The sequence below is a fragment of the Drosophila teissieri genome, chromosome X (genome assembly GCF_016746235.2).
Source record: "Drosophila teissieri strain GT53w chromosome X, Prin_Dtei_1.1, whole genome shotgun sequence".
NCBI classification, from domain to species: domain Eukaryota; kingdom Metazoa; phylum Arthropoda; class Insecta; order Diptera; family Drosophilidae; genus Drosophila; species Drosophila teissieri.
Window position 1 is genome coordinate 12,563,152 of NC_053034.1, and position 10,349 is coordinate 12,573,500.

General features: G+C 42.8%; 1 protein-coding gene across 2 annotated transcripts; it reads left to right on the forward strand.

Annotated features, from left to right (window-relative positions):
• The first annotated feature begins 259 nt into the window (after window positions 1-259).
• LOC122623709 (clathrin heavy chain) lies at window positions 260-7,699 on the forward strand. Of its 2 annotated transcripts, none has more exons than XM_043803009.1 (7): window positions 260-399; window positions 1,394-1,642; window positions 2,111-2,318; window positions 2,599-6,900; window positions 6,965-7,131; window positions 7,227-7,313; window positions 7,373-7,699. In XM_043803009.1, the coding sequence occupies exons 2-7, from the start codon at window positions 1,601-1,603 to the stop codon at window positions 7,601-7,603; spliced, it is 5,037 nt and encodes a 1,678-aa protein (XP_043658944.1). In that variant the 5' UTR covers window positions 260-399; window positions 1,394-1,600; the 3' UTR covers window positions 7,604-7,699. The 2 variants fall into 2 exon arrangements, with proteins under 2 accessions (XP_043658944.1, XP_043658945.1); XM_043803010.1 differs by having other exon boundaries at window positions 303-437.
• The last annotated feature ends 2,650 nt before the right edge of the window (window positions 7,700-10,349 follow it).

Genomic DNA, 10,349 nt, shown 5'->3' on the forward strand with positions numbered 1-10,349 from the left:
CAAATGTATGTATTATGATCTAAAAATCAACTTATCGTCAAAACATAAATAAAAGAGATAAAATATACGAATTTGGTGCTCTTTACAAAGTTTTATAACATTACTTAAACACTAACTATAATTTAATATTATGAACAAATAACGTGTAACAGTGAGATCGTGCGATATAAATATCGAGTTGAAAGATAAATGAGGTATCGATGTTTTTTCACTCCACGCAATTGCATATTTGCCGTATATATCGGCATTAATTGTATAACTTTCACACCTCTACCTTGTCTTGCAGTCAGTATTTAGTCAAACAAAAAAAAATAAACTACATTTGTTAGAGCTTGATAAGAGCTCAGTTTGTCTTCAGTGTGTGTGCCCGTCAAGCAACAAATCGACGTGTTTTTTCGAGTATGATTGTACATAACATAAATCTTTTTTAAATTGCAGTAAGCATACGGGCTCCAAATATCTTTGAATTCATTGTGAAAAAATGTTAAGTGCGAAAGTGCGTGTGTGTGTGCGCTTGCAAATGCAATATATACATACAATTCTTGTTTATTTGATGTAAAAGCATCCGATTAATTTACAGTTTATCTAATTATGTTCTTGTTTATGTGGCATATTGCGGCACTGCAAGTGTGCGCGCTCTGTGTGTGTGTGTGCGAGAGCTGCTGTGTGTGTGTGTGAATTGGGAAGTACCGCTACACAATTGGATGTATATACACCGAATTTCGTCAGTTTCCTGGCATTGTCCCATTGTTATCAGGCGCAAAACAGTGACATTTAAATTCGATTTTCGATTTTCATGCATATAGCACATTAGGGGGGAGGCGGAAAACAAGAGCAAAATCGCTGTACATGTATTAGTCAGTGACTAATTGTTCAAAGCGCAACTCAACATGGCTGACTTTTTCTGTGGTGAGCAGCGATTTTTGATGATAATGCTGCCTCTTTTCTTTTCAAACTCTCTCGCGAGTCTCAATTCGCTCTCGCTCTCTCCAGCGCTCTCTCTTTCTCTCTCTCCCTCGCTCACCTCAAATAAAATAAAGTGCTGGTAATTTTCCCGTCGACACGGCAAGTGCAGAAACGAAAGAAATCGTAAAAAAAAATACCGATACAAAGGATTAATCGTAGGAAATAAATTCGTCTATATATTTTGTAGCACAAAAGCAATTGGCGATACAATAAGATATTCGGTGTTTTTTTTTAAGGGCGTTTACATCCATATGTACATATGTATACATATAGGCCTTTATCTTTCATTTTTTCATCCGGTGACGCTGTCACTTTCTATCAACAATAAAATAACGCCCACAATTGGATTTTTCCTCATTCTTGCCGCACCAGTGCTCCGTTAGTTCATTATTATATGTTTCTCCAAAATCTTTTGTCTTTCGTGCAGCTAAAACGTTCCAATGGAAACCGAATCTTGAACAAGAAACCGACTAAAATCGAACACAATTAAACAACAAAACCCTCGAAACAAATCAAACAAAAACTGTTACAAAGTGTGCAATTCAAGAAAACATCGTATAGGCATTGTTTTCGCAGAGATACATTTACGTTGTTAAAGGTCTGCCAATAACTAGACCTCACTGTAGTAGTCAAGATGACGCAACCACTGCCCATCCGCTTTCAGGAGCATTTACAGGTGAGTAAAATTAAATATTTTGGATCTACCATCATTGCATATCTACGTACAACCCATCAATATGCCACGATTACCTCCGATTATATCCGATCCATGAGCTTCCCTCCATTCTTGTGGAAATTTCACGGTTTCCAGCGCTAATTTAACATGTAAACATAAGAAATGGGGGCTTAAGCCGAGTTCCTACTGCGCTTTATCCTCTATTCAAGTCTGTAGATATAATATTCCATAAACTCCATTAGTGGCCACTGTATTTTCTATAGAACTAGTTCTAATTCGAACCTTTATCTAAACTTGAGTGAATTCCAAATGTCAAATAGTAAATGTAGGTCAATCTAGGGCAGTTTAGTAATGAATGAATCCGACTTACAAAGTCGCTTCTGGTTGTGCTAACCTATGCAATGAGTGCGTATGATATGATTTTCGATTTATTAATTAACACACATTTTCAATCTCCACTTTGCACAGCTCACAAATGTCGGGATCAACGCCAATTCATTTTCATTCAGCACGCTCACGATGGAATCGGATAAGTTTATTTGCGTGCGGGAGAAGGTGAATGATACCGCCCAAGTGGTCATCATTGACATGAACGATGCCACCAATCCCACGCGGCGTCCCATCTCAGCGGATTCGGCTATCATGAATCCCGCTAGCAAGGTCATTGCGCTCAAAGGTAACTCAGACCGATGGTCCAGTCGATCAAAATGCCCGAAACGAATCAGACTTTAGATTAAATTAGGGTATATAATGGACTTGTAAACAAGTCCGCTTGTGACTACGTGTCCCTAAGCTAATGATCTAGAAATCTCTAAACGTCGGTTGAACTTTAACTATCTTGAATTTCAAATAATTAGAAAGGGTTCCTGTTTATAGAAGAGAGGTTTTGCACTGATTTTCGATCGACTGGGAGAATGCATTTTCGAGTATGTATAATTTTAGAATGTTTCTTTTAGCGCAAAAGACGTTGCAGATCTTCAACATTGAGATGAAGTCGAAGATGAAGGCGCATACCATGAACGAGGATGTGGTGTTCTGGAAGTGGATCTCCCTCAATACGCTAGCTCTGGTCACAGAAACGAGTGTGTTCCATTGGTCCATGGAGGGCGATTCGATGCCGCAGAAGATGTTTGACCGGCATTCATCGCTGAACGGGTGTCAAATCATCAACTACCGCTGCAATGCCTCCCAGCAGTGGCTACTCCTGGTCGGCATTTCGGCTCTGCCGAGTCGCGTTGCCGGTGCCATGCAGTTGTATTCGGTGGAGCGCAAGGTCTCCCAGGCTATCGAGGGGCACGCGGCCAGTTTTGCCACGTTCAAAATCGAAGCCAACAAGGAGCCGACCACGCTGTTCTGCTTTGCAGTGCGCACGGCCACTGGGGGCAAGCTTCATATCATCGAAGTTGGTGCTCCGCCGAACGGCAATCAGCCGTTTGCCAAGAAGGCTGTCGATGTCTTCTTTCCGCCGGAAGCACAAAATGATTTCCCTGTGGCAATGCAAGTCTCTGCCAAGTACGACACCATCTACTTGATAACCAAGTATGGATACATACATCTGTATGATATGGAGACGGCCACGTGCATATACATGAATCGTATATCGGCCGATACGATCTTTGTTACCGCACCGCATGAGGCAAGTGGCGGCATCATTGGCGTCAATCGCAAGGGACAGGTCCTCTCCGTCACCGTCGATGAGGAGCAGATAATTCCCTACATCAACACTGTTCTGCAGAATCCCGATTTGGCCCTTCGCATGGCTGTGCGCAACAATTTGGCCGGCGCCGAAGATCTCTTTGTGCGAAAGTTCAACAAGCTCTTTACAGCCGGCCAGTATGCCGAGGCGGCTAAAGTTGCTGCCCTGGCACCCAAGGCCATTCTGCGGACGCCACAGACGATCCAGCGTTTCCAACAGGTGCAGACACCAGCTGGCTCCACGACTCCGCCGCTGCTGCAATACTTTGGCATTCTGTTGGACCAGGGCAAGCTGAACAAGTTCGAGTCTCTGGAGCTGTGTCGACCAGTCTTGCTGCAGGGCAAGAAGCAGCTGTGCGAGAAGTGGCTGAAGGAGGAGAAGCTTGAGTGCAGCGAGGAGTTGGGAGATCTGGTCAAGGCCTCCGATCTTACCCTTGCCCTGTCCATCTATCTACGCGCAAATGTTCCCAACAAGGTGATCCAATGCTTCGCTGAGACCGGACAGTTCCAGAAGATTGTTCTCTACGCCAAGAAAGTCAACTATACGCCCGATTACGTATTCCTGCTGCGCTCCGTGATGCGAAGCAACCCGGAGCAGGGAGCTGGTTTCGCCTCCATGCTGGTGGCCGAGGAAGAGCCACTGGCGGACATCAATCAGATTGTGGACATCTTCATGGAGCACTCCATGGTGCAGCAGTGCACTGCGTTCCTGCTGGACGCCCTCAAGCATAACCGACCCGCCGAGGGCGCCCTCCAGACGCGCCTGCTGGAAATGAATCTGATGTCTGCTCCGCAGGTGGCCGACGCCATCCTGGGCAACGCTATGTTCACCCACTACGATCGGGCCCACATTGCCCAGCTGTGCGAGAAGGCAGGACTGCTCCAGCGCGCCCTCGAGCACTACACGGATCTGTATGACATTAAGCGGGCCGTGGTGCACACGCACATGCTGAATGCCGAATGGCTGGTCAGTTTCTTTGGCACTCTGTCGGTGGAGGACTCGCTGGAATGTCTGAAGGCAATGCTTACGGCAAATTTGCGTCAGAACTTGCAGATCTGTGTGCAGATTGCCACCAAGTACCATGAGCAGCTGACCAACAAGGCACTCATTGACCTGTTCGAAGGTTTCAAGAGCTACGACGGACTGTTCTACTTCCTGAGCAGCATTGTCAACTTCTCACAGGATCCCGAAGTGCACTTCAAATACATTCAGGCGGCCTGCAAGACTAATCAGATCAAGGAGGTGGAGCGCATTTGCCGCGAATCAAACTGCTACAATCCCGAGCGGGTGAAGAACTTCCTGAAGGAAGCCAAGCTGACGGATCAGCTACCTTTAATTATTGTTTGTGATCGTTTCGATTTCGTGCACGACTTGGTGCTTTACCTGTATCGTAACAATCTGCAAAAGTACATCGAGATTTATGTGCAGAAAGTGAATCCATCCCGCTTGCCTGTTGTAGTGGGTGGCCTTCTTGATGTTGATTGTAGTGAGGACATAATCAAAAATCTAATTCTCGTTGTCAAGGGACAATTCTCAACCGACGAGCTCGTCGAGGAGGTCGAGAAGCGCAACCGTCTTAAGCTCCTCCTTCCCTGGCTGGAGTCCCGAGTTCACGAGGGCTGCATTGAGCCAGCCACCCACAATGCCTTGGCCAAGATCTACATTGACTCGAACAACAACCCCGAGAGATATCTTAAGGAGAATCAGTACTACGATAGCCGTGTGGTCGGTCGCTACTGCGAGAAACGGGATCCCCATTTGGCGTGTGTTGCCTACGAGCGTGGATCGTGCGATCGCGAGCTGATTGCCGTTTGCAACGAGAACTCACTGTTCAAGAGCGAAGCACGCTATTTGGTTGGTCGTCGCGACGCCGAACTGTGGGCCGAGGTCCTTTCGGAGAGCAATCCCTACAAGCGCCAGTTGATCGATCAGGTGGTGCAGACAGCTTTGTCCGAGACCCAGGATCCCGATGACATCTCGGTGACGGTCAAGGCATTCATGACCGCCGATTTGCCCAATGAGCTGATTGAACTTCTGGAGAAGATTATTCTGGACTCGTCCGTCTTTAGCGACCATCGCAATCTGCAGAACTTGCTTATTCTCACAGCCATCAAGGCTGATCGCACCCGAGTCATGGACTACATCAACAGGCTGGAGAACTACGACGCTCCCGACATCGCGAACATTGCGATCAGTAATCAGTTGTACGAAGAAGCCTTTGCCATCTTCAAGAAGTTCGATGTGAACACATCGGCCATTCAGGTGCTCATCGATCAAGTGAACAACCTGGAGCGGGCCAACGAGTTCGCCGAGCGGTGCAATGAGCCGGCCGTTTGGTCGCAGCTGGCCAAGGCCCAACTGCAGCAGGGTTTGGTCAAGGAGGCTATCGATTCGTACATCAAGGCTGATGATCCTAGCGCCTACGTCGATGTCGTCGATGTGGCCAGCAAGGTGGAGTCGTGGGATGACCTCGTTCGCTATCTGCAAATGGCACGCAAGAAGGCACGTGAATCTTACATCGAGAGCGAGTTGATCTATGCGTATGCTCGCACTGGACGTCTGGCCGATCTGGAGGAATTCATTTCGGGTCCCAACCATGCCGACATCCAGAAGATTGGCAACCGTTGCTTCAGCGACGGCATGTACGATGCGGCGAAGCTCCTGTACAACAATGTGAGCAACTTTGCACGTCTGGCTATTACTTTGGTCTACCTGAAGGAGTTCCAAGGGGCCGTGGACTCGGCGCGGAAAGCCAACTCAACGCGCACATGGAAGGAGGTGTGTTTCGCCTGCGTGGACGCCGAGGAGTTTAGGCTAGCTCAGATGTGTGGCCTGCACATTGTGGTGCATGCCGATGAGCTGGAGGATCTGATTAATTACTATCAGAACCGGGGATACTTCGATGAATTGATTGCGCTACTCGAGTCGGCTTTGGGACTGGAACGTGCGCACATGGGAATGTTCACCGAATTAGCTATACTTTATTCTAAATTCAAACCTTCCAAAATGCGAGAACACTTGGAGCTGTTCTGGTCTCGCGTTAACATTCCAAAAGTTCTGCGTGCCGCTGAATCGGCTCACTTGTGGTCGGAGCTGGTATTCCTGTATGACAAGTACGAGGAGTACGATAACGCTGTTCTGGCCATGATGGCCCATCCCACGGAGGCGTGGCGTGAGGGGCACTTCAAGGACATCATCACCAAGGTGGCCAACATTGAGCTGTACTACAAGGCCATCGAATTCTATTTGGACTTCAAGCCGCTGCTGTTGAACGACATGCTCCTCGTGCTGGCACCCAGGATGGATCACACTCGTGCTGTTAGTTACTTCTCCAAGACCGGCTATTTGCCACTCGTCAAGCCTTATCTGCGTTCAGTCCAATCTCTCAATAACAAGGCAATCAACGAAGCCCTGAACGGACTCTTAATCGACGAGGAGGACTACCAGGGTCTGCGCAACTCGATCGATGGATTTGACAACTTTGACAACATTGCGTTGGCACAGAAACTCGAAAAGCACGAACTTACCGAATTCCGTAGGATTGCCGCCTACTTGTACAAGGGTGAGTTAACCAATTGCTGCTTATTTGCACTTGAAACTGACCAAAATGTTAATTTGTATCTCAGGAAATAACCGCTGGAAACAGAGTGTTGAGCTCTGCAAAAAGGACAAACTCTACAAGGATGCTATGGAGTACGCCGCCGAATCTTGCAAGCAAGATATTGCCGAGGAGTTGTTGGGTTGGTTCCTAGAACGTGACGCATACGATTGTTTTGCAGCTTGTCTTTATCAGGTGGGTCGACGATTAATGAATGATAATTAAGTTAACACAACAGCAGTGTCCGAAAAAGAGTGCTCTTTTATTAATATATTTGTACGAATTTCCAGTGCTACGACTTGCTGCGCCCTGATGTCATTTTGGAGTTGGCCTGGAAACATAAAATCGTTGACTTTGCCATGCCCTATTTAATTCAGGTACATCCATTTCATTGCATAGCTTCTGATGGCATATTAATTTGGTGTCGATTTTCTAGGTTCTGCGGGAATACACAACAAAGGTGGACAAACTGGAGTTAAACGAAGCTCAGCGCGAGAAAGAGGACGATTCAACTGAGCACAAAAACATTATTCAGATGGAGCCACAACTGATGATCACCGCTGGCCCAGCAATGGGAATACCTCCACAATATGCACAGAATTATCCACCCGGTGCAGCAACGGTAACGGCGGCAGCAGGACGCAACATGGGCTATCCCTACTTGTAGGACTTGCACCCGATGATGAATGCATCAAAACAACTTTAAAAACAAATGTATCAGCATTAAAGGAATACCAATAAAATAAGAAAAATAATCTATTAATTGCATGTGCGCCAAAAATTACCAAAACGAAACAACACAGTAAACATAACTTCGAACATCATTAAATTAAAGCAATGCAATTAACAATCCAATTTTTGGTTTGTTTGTAGACAGTTAAAAATTGATTATATGTTTTGATAATTACAGCACTCTTTATTCAAATATAACAGAATATATTACTTTTTATCATAATTAACTATGTTATTGTCAGTCGGTTAAAGTATTAAGGGTGTCGAAAGGTTGGTTTTTTTTATTTTTAGTAGGTTTATTGGAAAACCAAATTGAATTTCGCTTTAGGACTGAAGCATAGGCATAGGGCATTAGAGGAAGGTAATTTTCTCGAAGGTTTTGTGGGAGTTACTAAAACTGAAGGAAGTTTACAAAATATCTCGACCATTTACTGTTTGTCATTTTTAAAAAACGTTAAAAGCGCTTTGTCTTACAAAAAAACTTGATTTTGCTTTTTTTTGTCCGTTGGTTGTTTTTTGTGATTGTAAAACCGTTAACTGTTTTAGATTTACAATATTCTGAATTGGAAAAGGTTGTTTAGGTCTTGTTTTTGAGAAACAGTTAAACAGTTTGGTATACATATATTGAATGTGTTAAGGAGCCTATGCATATGTATACGCATAAACCCCTGTTCTCCGCATAAACGAAGCTGTTTGTGAAATGGTGCATGGTGTGAACTGGACATTTTGCCTCACAAGCACGATTGATGGGTGTTTGATGGGTTGATTGATTCATCGTTTGAGTTAATTTTCACTGGTCCCATTTGGGTCCCAAAAAAGGGTTCCAAGTGTTCTCCAATCAATGTTTGAATTGCCCCAGTATCATGATTTTCAAGCTTTTGAGCTGGCCAACATAAGGAAAGTAAGCATGGTAAGTTGCCTTTGTTTGTTCCACTTTTAAACGAGTTTTCCTGAAAGCAAATTGATCCACCTCCAAAGAGTAAATCATAGGGTGCGAATTTTTTCTTCATGACGTGTCAAATTTTTCTATAATACCATTTGCCTCTTCTGCACAATATTGTATATGTGTGGGCATAAATACAAGAGTGTAATCCAAGTCAAAATATTCCGAATTCTTCGAATTTTGTGTGAATGACAAGAAAGTTATTTGTTTTGTATTATTGCATCTCTGATTCAAATTATATTGTTTAATTGAACTTATTCAGCTGCTACAATTTTGAAATCAAAGACTTTCGGTTAAATTTGAATTTATTATATTTACTCTCCACCTATATTTGCCAACCATATTCATTAGTGATCTTTAATAATAATATTTTTAAGTCTATAGCTTTAAAATATTTTTGTTGCTGGTTTTCTTAGCTCTCGAAATAAAATTCAACTGTCATTGTTGTGGAACTTTTTAGTATGCAATCATGTTATTCTTTTCACATTAACTTATCTTATCTACGAACAAAAAATCAAAAAATGCGTATTTGTTGTAGTCGTATATACTTTATACTTTAGAGCATAAATATGTTATATTATTTGGTAAATATATATGTGTAATCGTATTATTACTAATTAGACAATTTTAATTAGGCTGTTTTACATTCAGAATACATTTAAGTTATCATTACCTCTTTATTTAGATCGGAAAATAAATCTGTATGTTATTTCTTCTGCATTTATGTATAATTTCTTACAATTTTGGACATTTGATGTGTTCGAGCTTGTCTTCGGTGGATGCAGAAATGGCTAATTACATACCAGTTGTTGTATTCATATCATAATATAATATATATATATATATGTATATATATATAAGCATTTTTAATACTAATGAATTTAAATCAGTAATCAATAATTTAATTAACGGTGGATCATTCGACACATGCTTAATTCAATTACTTACATATCCATTTTTGCCACGACAATACGAATGGATAGACAAAAACCATCGCGTAACACACAAGATCTCACGCTCCCTCCTCACCTCATCTCACCTCCCCTCTCTCTCACTCTCGAGCACCCCTGACTGGATTTCGAATTGAATAAACAAATTTTGAATTTCACTTTCGGCCAACCGTAGTCAGGTTCTCGAAGTTACCTTATCTAGCTCCATATCAGCGTTCACTCCAGCCAGCAATCTAAACTAGTTCTAGTTGTCAACTTGTCGAACCCGCTGCTGCCTCGGCTTTCCCCTCGACTGCTCAGCACTCTTCTCTCGCTAAATGAAGATTAAGCTTGAGAGCTTGAATAAAATATAACTAACATATTATTTCTATACATTTTGTAGCCTTATGCAAAAGCTGTTATATAAAAAAAATGGCTTAATCCTACTTGCACATGACCATGCATATCTAATGGTAATTCGGAAAACTATATTGTATCTGTTTCTTTCGCGGCGTTCTTTACTTTGTTTCAAACATATTAGTCAATATATACTCTTAGTTTGCTACTTTTTAAAATCAGCGCAGGACGACTCCTTCATTTCATTTATTTTTTTTTTTCGTTTTTAGGATTTTGTAAAGTTTTCATAAAAAAAATTATACACAAAAAATATGTTTTAAGTAACTTTGAGATCATTTAAATGTATTTTTTTTATGTATGTATAGTACAATTTTACAGAAAGCACTCGATGCTGAACTAAAGTCGGTTGTTTGAGTCTTTCAAATGATTGTAACATAAAATATGATACACTT